Source organism: Acanthaster planci, linkage group LG08 (assembly GCF_054643075.1).
Source record: "Acanthaster planci isolate LZ-2023a linkage group LG08, COTS_SCS, whole genome shotgun sequence".
Lineage (NCBI taxonomy): Eukaryota > Metazoa > Echinodermata > Asteroidea > Valvatida > Acanthasteridae > Acanthaster > Acanthaster planci.
This window is the reverse complement of record NC_141784.1, coordinates 16,956,299-16,973,513: the sequence shown is the minus strand read 5'-3', so window position 1 is coordinate 16,973,513 and position 17,215 is coordinate 16,956,299. Positions and strand designations below refer to the sequence as shown.

General features: G+C 39.6%; 2 protein-coding genes across 3 annotated transcripts in view; both read left to right on the top strand.

Moving 5' to 3' along the window:
• The first annotated feature begins 576 nt into the window (after positions 1 to 576).
• Positions 577 to 12,670, top strand: LOC110986600 (phosphopantothenate--cysteine ligase-like). 2 transcript variants are annotated; one of them, XM_087140237.1, is made up of 6 exons: positions 577 to 768; positions 2,613 to 2,702; positions 5,141 to 5,282; positions 6,143 to 6,357; positions 6,738 to 6,923; positions 8,092 to 12,670. In XM_087140237.1, the coding sequence occupies exons 1-6, from the start codon at positions 760 to 762 to the stop codon at positions 8,266 to 8,268; spliced, it is 819 nt and encodes a 272-aa protein (XP_086996363.1). In that variant the 5' UTR covers positions 577 to 759; the 3' UTR covers positions 8,269 to 12,670. The 2 variants fall into 2 exon arrangements, with proteins under 2 accessions (XP_086996363.1, XP_086996362.1); XM_087140236.1 differs by having other exon boundaries at positions 578 to 926.
• A 240-nt stretch (positions 12,671 to 12,910) lies between these two features.
• Positions 12,911 to 17,215, top strand: part of dgkb (diacylglycerol kinase beta) — a 159,280-nt gene continuing 154,975 nt past the window's right edge. Inside the window, exon 1 of the mRNA XM_087140234.1 lies at positions 12,911 to 13,003. The gene's annotated coding sequence lies outside the window, so the exon portion shown is untranslated. The remainder of the gene's footprint in view (positions 13,004 to 17,215) is intronic.

Below are 17,215 nucleotides of genomic sequence, written 5' to 3'. Positions count from 1 at the left end.
ACCTGTCCAATCGAGTTCAGTCTTCGTTTGTGGTCAGTTGATGGATTTTCTTTTATTGAAGTATTTCTGTGGGGCTTACCTTAGCGCAATCTTCATATTGTGTACACTTCAATGGGCATCGGCCGAGCATGCGTTATAATGCCAGGATATGGGAGATACGGGGGTTTCCTCTTCGTTTGGGGTTTTGCTTTCTTTCTTTTTTTCATGAATTATCTTTTAGTCTTTTGCTCCCCCGACGCCGTGTCAAAGGAGGGCGAATAAAATTTATTTGTTTTCCAATTATTGAAGGATTTAGACAATGCTTTTTATTTGTCTGTTTTCAATTTTCCATCATTTTATCTGGGGATTGATTTTAGATGGACTTAAAGTCTTGTTGGAGACCCTTGGTGTGATCAGAAATTAATAATAAATAAACAGGCTTAAATGTTTTCATAAACTTGTATTCATTTGTTTAAAAAAATACAACTAGTGCAGTGAACGCATGAGCTGAACCTGCACGAAGTGGAAAAGAACGCCCTCACTAGACATGCTTGAATCGGAATCAACTACGTGTAGTTGGCTGCGGCTGGGGGTTACACATGCGGCTATTGGAAGTGGTTACAGCCGGCCTGCGCCTCGCCGCTAGCCAGTAGCTTACGCACGTGTAATTAACCAGGGACAGTCATTTGGACGCAAACCACCGGGAAGTTCATACCGTATACCGTACGTTGACGATGTCCACTGCCAGAAGTTTGCTGCAGAACACGGAAGGAGAGAAAGATGGCAATAGTAAGTTGTCTCAGGGCACAGAAAACAAAAAGAAGGATGAGTGGGAAGTGTTTTTCGAGTCTCACGAGCCACCGGCCGACTTCGCCGACAAAAAGCTGCGTATGCATGAGTTTGCAGAGGGTCACATGAAGAATGGTACACGGGTCGTACTTGTGACTGTAAGTTTAAGTAGGCTCAGGCCATGCATGATATGTAGAAATTCGAGAGCGAAAGAAAACTGAACAGAAAGAGATATGAGCCACATTGTAATTGGTGAAGCTGCTGCACTGCTGACAATGATGACCTTTCAACTGACATGACCGTGTGAACTAGGCAGGTAGTCGTGATCGTGGACACGGGTGTGGCAAGGAAAATTTTCATAAATTGCACCATTTAAAATGGAATAATGTAAATGAACCCCCCCATCCCATACAACATTGTATCCTGGGAGACCTCATGAAATTATAAGGGAAAAATCAGTGTAACAGCATAGACATTTCATGCAAACTGAAGTAGCACCATGTTGGATATGACTATTTACGTTGTTATTGGTAAGGTTTGTATAAACCTTACAGTTCTGGAAGTACTGTGAAATCTTACCACCAGGAATGGTGATTTTTGAGAACTGAATCTGCTTGGCCTGAAGAAGGTACTCAGTTACCGAGAGCTCGGCAATCACATATTTCAGAGCACTGAATTGATATTATATTCTCGTCGATATTCTGATCATGGTGCTACGCAGCCCTTCCATAAATAAGACCAATGTTGCACAATGCATAACTGAAGCTTTGGGGATTGTGTACTTGGGGACCCCTCTGTTTTTAGTTACTTTTACAAATAAAGGTCGGCCCTGAAAAAGAGTGGTAGTCTGGCAATGTCTCTTAATTATGACCAAATTTGGGTTAGGCATGGAAAAGTGAATTGTGGGAGAAACTTATCTTTCTAACCTTATTTCTATCAGCGTTAGTGGTCAAGTAGACACAGAAACATGGCAGACTGTATGAGTGTGCCGTTCTGTCTAACAGACCTACATGTACTCGCGTGTCTCACCATGCTATTTGGGTTAGATTACAAACTCTCAATGAAATAGGCCTACTAAATCTTTTCACTCACGTTGCAACAGAAAAACCTGTTTCCATCCTTCATCAGTGAAGTCAGTACTTGTGCTCTCAGCACCAGTCCCGCATAAAAAAATTTTAAACCAATTAAACTTTGTCTTTTATTCATCATGTTCATGCAAATTAAGTACTCTCCAATCAGCAAAATTCTTCTAAAAAGTTTTGGCTTACTTTTACATCACAGCTTTGGCTGTTCTCGTCAATACTCTTACACCCCAGTTGGCTCATCTCAGTCATGTCAGTTGAAAGGTCATTGTTGTCCGCGGTAAAACAGCTTAACCAATTACAGCGTGGTTCCCATCTCTTTTGTTTTATTTTCCTTTTGTCCTCAACTGAAAACTACGTTTTAATTGGTCAAATTGCACTGTAGTTGGTCACTGTCGTTGAGACGTAGAAAGTAAGGATTGTCCTCAGACCTACATGTACTTGTGTTTCAATGGTTAGATGCTTCTGCTGTACAAAAAATCCTCCCCCCTTAAGTTAATTGTGATGATAGGCTTACTTGTACCCCTAGAACCATGCCAAGGGGCGTCCCCTGAGTAGAGCCCCATTTCAGTGGGAAGTCATGATGCCAGAAAATGCCAGGGCTACCTCTTAAAGTATCCGTCAACAAAAGGAGGTCTACTTAGGGTGAATTTAAACTTTTAGTTATCAATTGTTATATTTAATTGAACATTGAAGCCTTTGTATTCAACCATTAAAAATAATAAGACTGTGTGAACCTTTGTTTTGTGTTGTTGCATTCAGTCTGGGGGAACTGCAGTACCTCTGGAGAACAAGATGGTTCGTTTCATCGATAACTTCAGCTCTGGGAAAAGAGGTGCAGCGTCTGCCGAATATCCTTTATTTAGTCAAAAAGCAAAGTGTGCATTTTGGTGTTGACTAGTCCTGCCCACTGATTTATAGGGAAGGTAGGACCAACAGGAAGTGACTGGGGGTTGCCCTTCCCCCAAGAACATAGTAGCAGAAACTATTTTTCTTGTTTAACCATATGCTGCCGGGAACCCGGTTTTGGGTACCTTGGGTTTGTATGCATAGCTGGGGTGCCCGAAATTGGACAAAAGAGCTGGGCCTTATAGCAAAAGACCATACTCAGAACAAAAGACCAGCTGCTGGGAATTGCCATCATTTTTCAGTTTGCATTTATCGGAGGTAATCCGTCATTGTTTTGAAACAGTATACCATTGTTTTTAGCACAGCGCGCCAGCGGATTAGCATCGCAGGCAAAAGTGCTCCAGCTCCCCATTGATGAGCAATACAGTACCACTGCATGCTAATCCAGCCACGTTTGAAAAGACGCCACTGGGAACAAAGGAAATTATGCAACACCTCACAATTCTGGGCTCTCTTTACTGGGCAGCAGGCCTGGCTGAAATACTCGGGCATCAATGGAGGTTGCCTGTCAGATTAGAGTAGCCACCAGACAGTCATTCGTGTGGGTGTAAACGTCCAAACACCATAAGCACCAGTTGCCTGAGGCAGAAGTTGTGTGATTTCTCTGAACAGTGTGTATCCAATAATGTTTTTCAGCTTTTTCACTTCCTTGTACAGAGATAGTTTCACAATAGGTGGCAAACCTAGTAAATTCCAGAAAGGTGAAATATTTGCTTTGAGTGATGTAAGTGCGTTAACCCAAAGAACCTTGAGTCCCTGTTTTTCCTGACATTTGTCATTGGACTCCAGAATGTAGATACTTTTGTATGATAGGCATGACATCAAGCCTGAACAAGGAGTGTATTGTGGATACACCAAAAAATATAAGATAGGAGCAGGTTTTAGAAAGCTCCTGTTAAAATTTTTGTCGCTCTGAGGTTTACTATAAACATACGTATTTGAATGTCAAATGCTGTTGTGGACATGAAATGATTCTCTTCAAATGAGTCACGTTTGGGTTTTGTGTCATGAAATTCGATATTTTTGAGCATAATGAGTTTTATGAGCTTAGATTTGGTGTGTGTCATCCATTGTTGCATGTTAACCCTCCAGGATGTTTCATTATCCACCAGAAGGCTTGAGAAGATTTTTTAGGATTGATGAAGATAGCGCCTGGCAACTGCATGCATTGTTTTATTTGCTCTGTATGCTTCTTGAAATAACAGAAATGAATAGGTCCTTTTCCTGTGGCTGTTAATAATTTCTTTGACCACGGTGTGTTTTTCCAAGACGGCAGTTGATTTGTCTGTACTCTTGTCATTTGTTTTCAAAAGTGAAGAAGCCTTCAGACATTAAACAGGTTCCAAACTTGCATCTATAGCTATTATGCTATTAGATGAAAAGGGTCAAGATACAGTGACCAGAAAAAAAAATCTAAAAATGAAAGAAGTGGGCAAGAAAAAAAGAGCATAGGCGGGTGCGAGTTCATGTAATGTAATTACTGTACTTGTTAAAAATACAAAGTAAATGTAAGTGCCTGTGGTTCCTGCACAGAGAAAACCTTTTGAGGATTCAGTAAGGTGCCTATTGAATTAGGCTCAGATGGTGCTGCCTCAGGATGCTGGCAAAAATTGTTTGAAATTGTTTAAATCTCAAAATATGGAGGGCCTGACATTTCGATCCTAGCAGAATCTTTCTCAAAGGCAAAATGACAAGTGGACAGGACAAACAAGTAAACAGAGAATCAACCAAGCATGGATGAATGCAAGAGGACAAAAGGAAAGGTCAAGACAGCTGCAGGCTGGATGAGGGGGCACAGGATAAAGGGGACGGCATGAAAGCCATGATTGAATAACAATGGAATGTAAGGTGGGAAGAGATTAAAGAAAAATAAAATGGATGGAACTGGACCCCAAGTGGGAGGGGGGTAATTATCTGCTGACAAAAAAGAGGGAAAGAAAAGAGTGTTAATTAGTAGGTTCCCTCTTGGATGTTCAGGCCGTGGGGTTGTATGGTGCAGAGGGGTTTGATCCAAAGCTTCTCCCTGTTGAAGCGAACAGCATCTTTACTGAACCCAAGTAATTCTATGCCCTGTGAGATCATGTTAGACATAGAATGGTTAGGATGGTTGAAGTGGTGGCCTACAGGGGTATCTAGTCATTTGGTGTTGACTGTAGATCTGTGGCCATAGAAACGCTTCTCGAGAGTGTTCTTAGTCTCTCCAACATACTGAACACTGCACACCCTGCAAGAGATAAGATATATGACATTAGAAGAGCTACAAGTTCTGTGGGTGGGTACCGAAGGAGTGTCCAGAGAATGTATCTGATTCCAGGCCATGGTTCTGGTAATTATTGTTTAACTTAGTGTGAAAGAGGAATTTCCTTAATGCAGTGAGCACACAGTTCCTTTCAGAAGGATACGCCGTGATCTTCCTACATAGGCACAAGACACTAATCCCCTATGAACGCCACCTTGCCAACACCAGATTGACTGATATATTGGACATACGGAAAGATCCAGATGGCACACAACAAATAGTTGGTGAGAGAGAGTTCCAGTCCTGATGTTAACCCAGATCACAATACCCTATTTCCAACCAAGACCAGGGCCAAATTTTATGGCATTGCTAAGCACACAATGTTACGTTAACAGACTCCTTGTATTTCATAAAGACCATAAGCAGTTAGCATGGCTAAAGGCATACTTAAATGTACCTCGCTTAATGTGACAGAACAATGGAAATCTCTATGAGAGTGTAACTGTAAAGTAGTGCTTACGGTTAGCAAAATTTTTTGCTATAGTAAGCTTGACTTTTCTGCTAACTTGAGCAGTGCTATGTTCCCCATGACTGAAGTGATTAAATCAGTGGTACCACACTCAAATGTGTATTCTTAAAATGTGAGCTGCAGTGCACTGCGGCACGCAACAGTACCCGCATGTATGTGTATTGCTGTCTGCACACAAGCATGTTGCCACTGCAGTAATGACTTCTAGTTATGGCTGCTGGATTTGCTTATAGGAATCATGAAAAAAGGCCAAGGATAAGCATGATGTAAACATGTCCAGGGGGCGTTGCTCAGTATAATTGACCAGATAGTCTAGCCATTTATCGTTCAGGTGGTGTTAGTCAAGTGACAGTTAACTATGACTTATCAACTTACATGTAACTTGCCCCTATTCCAAGAGATTCCAGCAGGGCATTACCAAAAATCTGTGACATTATTTCACAGTATAGGGCCACAGATCAATTATTTCACGCTGTCTCTTTCACAGCTGGCCAAGAGAATTTCCTCAATAACATCTCTCTATCCTGAAAAGTTACACATGTGTGACCAGAAATAGGTGGCATAACTTCACCTTGCTAGGCGCCACATCATTTTTTTCCCCTGTCAACCCCCCAGCCAACCAAGAGAAATTCCCCAAACTCCTGTCCATCCTGCAAGGTTACAAGGAGGTCCAGGCCTCCAACAGCCTCCTCCTAATTGAGTTCACGGTACTACAGGAGTACCTGTACCTCCTCCAGGCTGCCGCTGAGGCTCTGTCCTTTGCGGGTACCCATGCCATGTTCTACCTTGCCGCGGCCGTGTCAGACTTCTACATCCCTAGCCAGGAAATGGTGAGTTCTTGTAAATCTTGAAAACTTCTCTGTTTGGTCGCTGCAGTGCAAGTGTTTATTTCATTTGCCACCGCCTAGCGGGTCAACTTGAAGAAGATGGCACAATCAAAGTGCTGGTATAGCCAGCAAATTTGTAAAGAAACTTAGTAACCATTTCATAGTATGGTCTCCATGTACAACTGACAGAGGGCACTGTGTTAACTAGTAACAATGTCCCTGTGAATGGATGTCAGTGGGTAACTGTCCCGACGGTGGTAGATATCACATCAAGTAGCATTGTAGATAATGCAGTGATTGACATTAGGATGAATGGGTGTGGTTTATAAACACTACTTGGATCCTTTCTTTCCATCAATCCAAGATGTCTTCTCTGATTGCAGATTGAGCACAAAATTCAATCAGCTGATGGTCCACCTAACATCACCCTCCATGTGGTGCCCAAGATGCTGACTCCGTTGGTTCGCCACTGGGCCCCAGAGGCCTTTGTTGTGTCGTTCAAACTGGAGACGGATCGGTCGTTGCTGTTGGACAAGGCCAGACAAGCCTTGGAAAAGTACAACCACCAGGTAGGGTGTTTGGCAAATCTAACACAGTAGAGTTGGAAAAGTGGTACTTGATGTACTTTGTGCTGGAGAGGACAGTGCTTTAGCAAGTTTGAGTTTAAATGATAAAATGGTCCGACCTTGGGTCAGTAGCTCTTTACAGTGCCCAGATGGGCCACACTCATGCTTCAAGAACTGCACTGGAACTTGTCATGAAAGAACATGGCCATATTTTCTGGTGGGTTTTGCATTTATCGCTTGTGGTTGCCACCCCTTTGCATGGTCATTGGTTCCCTTTGTGCTTTCTCATAAAACAAAGGTATTGAGAACAGTGCCACACCAGTGCCTCTAAGGTCTAGTTCCGGTTAGTTGCATTAAGTAGTGTAACCACTCTGTCTTTGGATGATGTTAGTCAAATTATGGTTAACTGTAACTCCACTCAACCTTGCTCCCAGGTGAACTTGTTTTTGCTTGGTTAAAAGAGTGGAGGACCGCTGTGGTTTATAGCATACTTGTATGTTGGGGAGAGGATGGTTTTGAGGAGGGGGTTGTCTTTGTCAAGTGGATTGATATCCTGATGATGATGTACAGGGATTTTGTGTACCCCCTTACATAGGACGTTTAACCACGTCTTGGTGAATTCCATGTGCAGTACCAGGTGACGTCTGTCTTTTGTCCCTATGCTTGAGTGATACCCATTGAGGTCAGCATAGACACTTGATCTAGTCTATGGTGTTTTAGTGGATATGTGTAAAAAAGGGTAGGTTTCCAAAAAATCAAAGATGTCTTAAGAAGTATCAATTCAAGCCATGAGAAAATAACCTCCATCAGTTAGTCTTTGTAAAGCTCAGCGTTGTAAAAAATTGTTGCATTTTGTAGTTTTAAAATGTCATTATTTTCGGCTGAAATTATATCGTGCCTGGGACAAGCTGTTGTTGAACAATAGGTGGAAAATAATGTTGATACCATTGACCATGGGTATCGTTACCATGAACTACTTTGAGTGGTTAAAAAATATCCAATGTCTAAATGTTTCTTCACTGTCGAACTAAACAGGTGTTGGATGTTGGTGCACATGGATGCAAAATTTGAATCTCCAGTCCAATCAATTGATTTATTTTTTTGTATAGGTACAGGATCATAACAATGCTACTTATTTTGGTTCTACTTATTTGTTGTGCTTTGATGGCAGGTGGTTATAGCTAATATTCTAGAGGAGCGCAACGAGTGGGTAACCATGGTAACACCGGAAGAATACCAGAAGCTGTCCATCACAGACAAAAGTTGGTCCTGCATCATTGAGGAGCTTATTATACCTGATCTGGTCACCAAACACACTGTGTTCATTGTCAACAACTCAAGCGACTGACGGGAAGACAGTTCAGCATTTGAAATACCTGGATGCAGTTGGTCGATCTGCAGGTTCTCAATTACATACTTCTCCATCAGACAGTGCCTGTCTTTGATGTTAATGGTTTTGAGAAGATGGTTTTTTTATACAAAATTGTAAATTCGGATTTTTTTCTACAGGATTGACTGAAATCACGTTGTGATGGAGTGATCATGCAGATCAAGTGGTTGCACCCAACATTTATATTTTGTGGAAGTGTTACTTCTCCAGTACTACATAAATGTTAAGGAAGAGTTGAAGGCCTTATGATGTATAGTCAATTGGTCATAAAGCTCGTTGCAGCACAGAGGAAAGATTTCTTGTGTGAGTTTGCCCTGAAAATGAATAGAGAACACGGTTCAAAAAGGCAAGTTAACCATGTCTTCTCTAAACTGCACAAATCACAAAAAGTGATGACCCACAAGATACCCCCTAAGGGCAGGTTGGAATCCCCAAACTACAGTGTGACAACAGGTCTGTGTCATCTTATCAGTGCACAAGCGTGGTAGGATCCCAGTCTACCAACCCTCATCCAACCACCTTTGTGAATCTCATCGTTTATTCACTCTGTTGGTTACAATTTTCAATGTGTTCGCGGTCTCTGCCATGTTGCGCAATAATTTCATGCCTGCAGATCCATCCGTTCTTAATTACCTGAAGGCTTGTGATAAGGCTGCATACAAAATTGTTCGTCATCATTTTTTTTTTCATGAAGGTGGGTCCAGTGAGAGTTTTTTTCCTGATGACATCCCAAACCCGACATGAAAATATCAATCATTTTTAGTTTCTCACCTAAACAACTTACATTTTGGGGTTTTTCCTTTTTATCTTGGCTCCACATCGACAATGTCGAAGATCGATATCACTTTCTGATAATTATTCTGTTTATACGATGCCAACAAGTCTTATTTGAGTGTAGAGGTGTGTTAATTTAATGGCAGAAGCACATGTCGCCTACATTTGCTGCACGGCCAGTTGCTGAATCCTGGCTTTGTCTACAACGTGCCTCGTTTTTAATCTGCTGATTTTGAAATTTCTAGTAGTTTTTGGCAAGTTGAGTATCAAACTGTATGCTATTGACCAAAATATTTTCATTTAGTTTGAACAAAATACAGGCCAACAAGTGATTTCAATGACGGAGACAAACATGGGATGGAAGCAAGGATGAAATTTGGAAAAGTTCTCCAGATTTCCAGTGAGACATTACTACAACAAGCACACTCTGTGATTGTTCAGGCGAACACTCAGCTGCAGACTTTGCTAGATGTAAAGCCTTGTCACACGACAAGTCCGGTGTCATATAACTCGAGTTTCCACAAAGTATTTTGATGGACCTATTGCATTTAAGCATTGTACTAGTACTGCTCAAGTATATGGCACAGCATGAAGACAGGATACCAGACAGTTAACAGTATCAGTGAATGGAACAAGTCTCTGATTTTAATCCACAATTCCACATGAACGTAGACTTCTGAAGGTACCAGGTAGGTTCCTCTGTGGATTATACTAAAGGGAATAAATATGTGCTTGACCAGTCTTAAGTGTGCATTTAAGACTGGCCAAGAACATATTTATATTCCCATTCAAAAATACCGTTCTTTAGTCAGAGAGTCAAAAGAAGTAAATGTATGATAGATTTCCAATGATTTTGTTATAATACATGTAGGTGTTATAGAACTTTATTTTTATTTTCCCGAACACCCCCGTCCATTTTATGGCATATTCCTTGTGCAAGTTGTCTAGAAGAATCTCTATATATGGACTTGGTACTCATGGCAGACTCTGACCATTAGAGATGGATTAAACTGTCCTGTATCCAGGTGCCAGAGTGTTTTTTATGATGCTGGCATTATCAAATCTTAGCGGGGATTATCAAATGTTACTACACAGTCACGTTGGACATTGTTGAATAGGGAAACTGAGGTATTTATGAATGTTTGTTTATAGGTGAAATAGGATGTTGTATCCGGGAGTGAATTCCCACAATCTCTGAATCTTCACATATACACTGTTAAAGAAAATAAAAAAAAGAGTAGTTTAAGCACTTTGGTGGGACAGGTAGGAATGATCAATAACTTATTTTGTTTATGCAGCCTGACCAGTAATGCAACCTTGCCCATGGGTCCCGTTCTAAATGTTTGTCTAGGCCAGTCCAACATCGGTCTTTGTAGTGATGTTGGCCAAACTGTATCTAACAGCTGTGACGCGAACTTCTCCTATTCAGGTGAAACTTTCTCTTTTGATCCTGTTTCGGTCGGGTAACATCTTTTGTTTTCACACCACTTACCTGGCATATCCTGAGCAGTATGGATGCACACGAAATGCGTGTGGGGTCTCTTGCTGAATTTTGTGTGTTAAATGCATCTACCCCATAGATGGGTGGAGAATGGATGCCACTAACCCAATAGGATGTAGAGGACGTTCAGTCACATGACTTTTGACAGTCGGTGCTCAATTTATACGGATGTGTGCAAAAATGTGCATATCTTTGACGTCTGTCAACGTTCTGGCGTACATGAAACGGCTGATAGATATACACAGATCCAAAAATGTGTGCATCTCCATGGACATAGTACGCTTCCTGAATTGTCTTTGCCCATAATTTTACATCACTTGAAAAACCTTGATATTTCTCGTTTAGCGGTGTCCATGTTCATGATGCTTTGTCACCACTGTGAGCAAATTCTTAAGAAATTACACCCAATGTTTTATTTGAATTCATTTGTATGACTTGTCTTCCTTGATTGGGCCATGCTTGAACATAAAATTTTTCATTTATTCGGGTTTATCAAAAGCAATGGTGGAGCTCGTTGATTCCTCTCTCAGCTTACTTGTGCTTCTGAATTATCATGTGCCTGGTAATTTTGCTCTTTGAGAAGTGTGCATTTTAAAATCTCTACACGGTATTGGAACCTCTTGTATCACTCTGCAGTTAGGGACAACTCGGACTGATTGTTAATGTTAATGCACCATCACATTACAGCAAACTGGGTGCCATAGATGTCTTTAAATAGTACTCTTGATAATTTTTTTCTTATTTAAGCCTGAAGTAACAGCTTTTACTTTTTCATTTAATGTGGAAATTTTTTTTAAAACTCATTTGTACCCTGTTTTTTAGAAGTACATATGCGTTTTATAGTGAAGATTTTTTGTTTGGTTTATAGGATTTTTATGGATTGGTAGAGCAAGGTTGGTCAGCTGTACTATGTTCCTAGAGTGGAAGAAATGCCAAAATGGGAGAATTTGTTTTCTTTGGTGGGGTTTTTGAGGGGCAGATAAACATCTCAATGTTTGTTGTTGTGAGTAATTTGTGTGCTCCAACTTGATTCCATGGACTAGTATGTAGGTCAAAAGAGATCTCAGGCAAAATAAAGTCACTTTGGACACACACAACAATAGCCTATTGTAAAAAGATTTTGGCCCTAGTGTCCTGTGGGCCAAAGAGGAGTAGCAGCTCATGTAAATCAAAAAAAGAAAAAAAAAAGCAATACTTTTCAAGGACTTTGGGCCTGTCCTTTCACATGTGTATTTTGGATAAATCACCGTCATGAAAAGAAATAAAAAAAAAACTTAGCTTGATTCACTGAGTGCGTGTACAAGTGATTTTCTAAGGCAAGGTCATTTGGATTAAAAGCCCGAGGACGTGTTCAGTGCGTGAGTCGACATATGGCTGTGCTGATAGGACTGATGTAGCATGTACATGTACATATTGATAATCGAAACTGATTTATGGCACATTTCTCTGTGCACAAGCTCTTTTGGAAACCCACTTTGGGTTATTAAGAAAATTAGTTGGGTTACTGTGACAGTATTAATTGATTTTGAGAAGGGCAAAATGTGAGGAAATATAGGAAGTTTAATGACGTGTCCTGGAATATATTTTACATTGATTCACATTGTTTCAACTCGAGCCTTTCTAGAGATGTGCATTCTCTGTATTAGATGAGATATTGCATTATAATGGACATGTTGACATTGGACTCGTAAAGTACTTTCAACTTTCCATTCAAACACAAGGATGCAACTGACATTGTCATAGTTCCTTTCCAAGATAAAAGATAAAATTTAAAAAAAAGGAAATAGGTGCTATTTGAACTTGTCATTACTTTGACAAGTTCCTTTATGTGTACATTGTAATTTTTTGAAGAATATTTGGTCTCTCATAGCATGGCAGAAACCTGCATTTATCTTTATACCGTAACTATAAATATTTGAAAGGACAAAAGGACATTTTTAAAACTATTAAAGCATAACAGTAATTTGTGTATATTCATGCAGACTTCTATTTTTTAAAAAGTGCGTCCTTTTTTAAAGATAACACTGATACTATCTCAAACATATTGGAGGAAGTTGGAATAAAGTTTGAAAATAGCTTGATGAACTTGGGGTTCCATTGCTTCATTTGGTTTAGCAATTTTTGACCTCAAAGAAGTGCAGTCTCATATTCAGGGTACATAATCTGGATAATATTATCGAAAAGTGTGTCTTTGGAAACGAGATGCTTTCTTTGGATGGAAAGAATAACTTTTGCTTCAAAATTCAAACATGCAAATGCTGAAAGCAGACGACACCCAACTTGCACAGTTAGTGGTAACCCAAGAGAGCTAGAGGGCGCTGTTTGAATGGCACTTGTGAGCGGTGTCCGCCGGCGCCACACTTGCACCGGCAGCAGACCCAGCTTGTCATCCAACTTTGACATATTCGATGTGTGAGGGTATGTTTGCCCAGTCTTTTTGGTATTGTAATCTTGAACTTATTTGTCCTGTAATGTAGGTGAAACTCAAAATTGCACTGCACGAGACTGGAGTGGAAAGACATTTCAAGCGGCTAAGTTCCTGTTTTGAACCGTCGAAAATTTGGCGTTTTAGGCCTGACGTTAGGTCTAGTTACACTTTGCGTCTAAAAAATTCTAAACTGAAGGCTTTACCGTACGTGATCCGATGCCTTTCGTCCCGTTGTATTTAGTTCAGTGATTGGCCATGTAGGCCTACCTGCTAATATATTAGCAGGAACATGGCCAACCATCCAACTAAATACTTAGTAATAAGTCTCAAATAAACCTTCCCAAAATTTATGATAAATGAAAACCGGAGATGTTATAATTTAAAAGTGGGCATTTTTAAACTTCGGGGCCCCTCTCCTGTATAGGTCTATAGGTAGAAGGAAGAATTAGATTTAAGCTGTTGGACTCACCTAACCAGCTAACGATGACATTATTTCTTCAAATGTCAGGGTTAATTTTGTAGAAAGAGGGCAGAGTTTGATTTTTTGAGGGAAATTATGAGGTAAAAACGACGACATTGACACAGACCTTGCTCGCACGCATCCGCTAAAAAAAAGGCAGTAATGTCAAAACATGCTTGGTACACGTAGATTCTCTCTGATTAGTAACAAAAGTTTAATTAGAAAGCTGATCGCTGAACGAGATATGCCAATTGGGGAATAAGAGTACAGCCAGACCATGTGCGCATGCGCAATATAAATCACCATCTTTGTTCTGTTCTTGCTACACACTCCCTCCTTGATTGGCTTGACCAGTATTTTAGGGTCCAGTCAGCAATGTCCTTCCAACTTGGTGTTGATACACATCTCCAGGAAAAAATTCCATGGCCACTAATTTTTCCCTGCAGTGACCTAATTAATTATTTGAAAGCTACATGATGTCCTAAAATGTCAAATTTATAGCTGTGAAAATATTTATACTCAAGTGGAAAACATTTAGAGTTTTCAGACCAGTCTCCTGGAATTTGTGCACATGGTGTCACGCAGCATCCTTAAAAAATGTTCTTTGACTTCTAAATGAAACTTTTCAGTAATTAGTCTGATGTGACATTCTACAAAACATTGGACATTCACCATGGTATTTATTATTTCAGTGTGTTTATTTGTGTATTTTAACCCCATCATATTCCTTAAAACCCGACACTCCTTCCACAACTTAAATCCTACAGATGTTTAAAATGGTTTCATTATCATCTACTTAAAAGTTAGTCAAAAGTTCAGAAGTTATGTAGTACATCCATGCAGATGTCATAAATTTGGCTAATCATTAAGGCAAAGGAGGCATGACATCAGGGTCCCGGGGAATTTTGATCAATGCGAGCATAGATGAGCTTGCATGAACTGTCATGTGAAGGTTCATTAACCATTTGTTTGAAACAGTTGCCTGAAAAAAGTTTGTTCCAAACATGGAGGAAAGAACACAAACTTCCTCCATGTTCCAAACAAATCTATATTTCTCCATTAAAATGTCCCATTTTAAAGATTTATGTGTACATGGGTGATTATATAAATTTTTAGAGGTCCAGCTTGGGGACATTTTGGTGTTCTGTTACGGGTGAAACCATTCAGCTTTTCTGGATGGAACTAATATTAGTACTGTTCACATTCTGTAGATAAAACAGTGTTACATTATTTATGACCTGTACAATATACTTTTCAATCTGCACAATGTTTGATAATGTGGTTACAATTTTACATGAAGAAAAGTTGAATGACTTCACTTGTAACAGGACACCAAAATGTCCTCAAGTTGGACTCCTAATTTATAGAATCACCCACATGTATGGTGGAAGTCTGCCAAGAAATTATTCTTCTGATATTCTGTCAAGTTCCTTTTTTTCCCGAAACATCTGTAAAACTTTGCCGAAAATCGACCAAAACAGTCATCGTTACTCCCAAAGTAGATAGGTTATTTACTTTCAGATATTGGTTTTCTCATTGTATCAACCAATTACCAACAGTCAAACACCAGATCCTGCCGCTATGTTTGTTTTCAATGTGTTGGAGTCTGTGTACTTAATGCTTATGGCTACTGTACATGGTCGCTGTTATCGTTTTCACCCCACATCTCACTCAAAAATCAAAATCTTTCTGTACATGGCGTCATTGTCAGCCCTTTAGATGAGTCCAAAAACTTCAAATGTTTCTCTTGTAGGAATGGTACCCTGATATTAACCATGTATGCCAACATACTGTCACAGCTATTAGATGTTACAGCTGTGCATTATCTATTTAGAAGACTGTCGAAATTACTTTTGTTACAATGATCTAATGTTGTGCTAACAATATCAAAAGTTTTAAAATGTAAAAAATATGTAAAATTTTAGTGGCATACTTCCGCCATGTGTGTATTTTCTTTTGGTAGTGTGAGAAGGGTTTTGTTGATACATTTTTACGTCTTTTAGACACTGTACCTTTTTGACATTTGCTATCGGTATACACTTGTGCATATTTTATGTAAAAGTATGGTCAAACAGTGCATACTCCGTACAAAATCTTCAAATGTATATTTGTGCCTTTTCTGATGTAGTACATCAAGTTTTTCAAAGGTGAGGATAAGAAAATGATTTTCTCATAAATTTTAATGTTTCCTTCTTTGGGGGCTGTTTCCAGAATTCCAGAATAATCCATTACAGAAGGAAAATGGAAAAAGATTCCCCCCCCCTAAAGTTGTTAACCTCAAGGCTTGCAATTGATTAATCCTCTTGCCACTGTAAAGCAGGTTTGTCTTAATCTGGACAGGATGGTTCCTTTTGGGCTGGGGACAATACCAGGAAGTCGTATGGGATTTAATCCTCAAATTGACATTTTTACTTTCTGATGTACAGTATTTTGCATGTACGAATAATTTGCCCTGTGGTTGAGGAAGGAAATAATTCTATTTAAACAGGCATTTTCATTCAGTCATGTTTATCTTCCAGTATTGAGTAATTTAGAAACTACCGAAAGGTCAGGTTCTGGTTTGCAGCTTATTCTTCTGTGGTGATGTTTTGGCTACTGTTCAAAGTCACTTGTAATCCTGATTCTCAAAACTGGAAACATCAGTGCATTCAGAATTCCGTCGCCTGACTTGTTACACGTTCATCATCTAGGCAAGATATAAATCCTATTCTTCGCACTCTTCTCTGGCTACCTGTCAACGAGCGAATTGCTTTCAAAATTCTACTCCTCACTCACAAATGCATCCATGGGTCAGCATCAGCATACCTCTGTGAGCTTATTCATGTATACCAGCCACAACACACCCTCTGTTCTACATGTACATGTTTAGTTCAACATTGCTGTTCAATATACTGGTCATTCACACTAAGACTTCAAGGACATCGTTCCTTCGTGCATGCATCCACATTGCTTTGGAACTCTCTCCTATACCATACATATATCAGAACTGTCAATCCCAAAAATGAATTTAAAACACTCATTGAAACTTAACTGTTCCATTAATTGCTTTTATTGCTTTTGTTATTTCTTGTGAAGTGCATTGAGACTTTGATGTGATGTGCTATGTACATATAAAACTGCATTATTATTATTAATATTAATTAGTGTTGAAAAAGCATACTCACAGTGACTATGGCAAAAATGCCAAGTCAAAAGAAAAGACTTGTAATGGACGATAAAATTTCACAACATGTTTACATGTAACCACAACACAGTCTCTGTCTTTCATTGACAAGTTACTGGAAAATAACTCAGCTTTCCACAGGGTTTGTTGTACAGTACACGTAGGTCTGTTTTTATTAAATTCCTGTTTTGAACACCCGTCAACAGATTTGCAAATGACCTGTAGATGCCTTGTGAGCCACTTTACACAAATGAGTGGTAACGGAAAAGGTACATGTTGTGTTGTACTGTAGTTGGTTATTCCGTTTAGAATTCCATGTTCTCTGCCAAATATTGAACTGGGTAGGAGGGAACAAAGCTGATGAACATGACTTTAGATCATCTCTGTGACGATGAAAAGTAAGTTTTTAGGATAAAAGTACTCAAAATACTTAGCCGAGTGCTTTAGAGTACTGTTTTAATAAAAACTGAAGTTTTACATTTGGAATATCTGAATTAAAGTTATTTTGTCTTACCTAATGCAAGAGACAGAAACCTATTCACCTTGCAAATAATCATGTTAAAGATTTTCCACAAAAGC

Excerpts from the sequence above, each read along its gene's own strand:
- LOC110986600 (XM_087140236.1), top strand. The coding sequence starts at position 714 with ATGTCCACTGCCAGAAGTTTGCTGCAGAACACGGAAGGAGAGAAAGAT. Across the intron at positions 927-2,612 it reads CACGGGTCGTACTTGTGACT|TCTGGGGGAACTGCAGTACC; the intron begins GTAAGTTTAAGT and ends TGTTGCATTCAG. Across the intron at positions 2,703-5,140 it reads GAGGTGCAGCGTCTGCCGAA|CAGTTCCTTTCAGAAGGATA; the intron begins TATCCTTTATTT and ends GCAGTGAGCACA.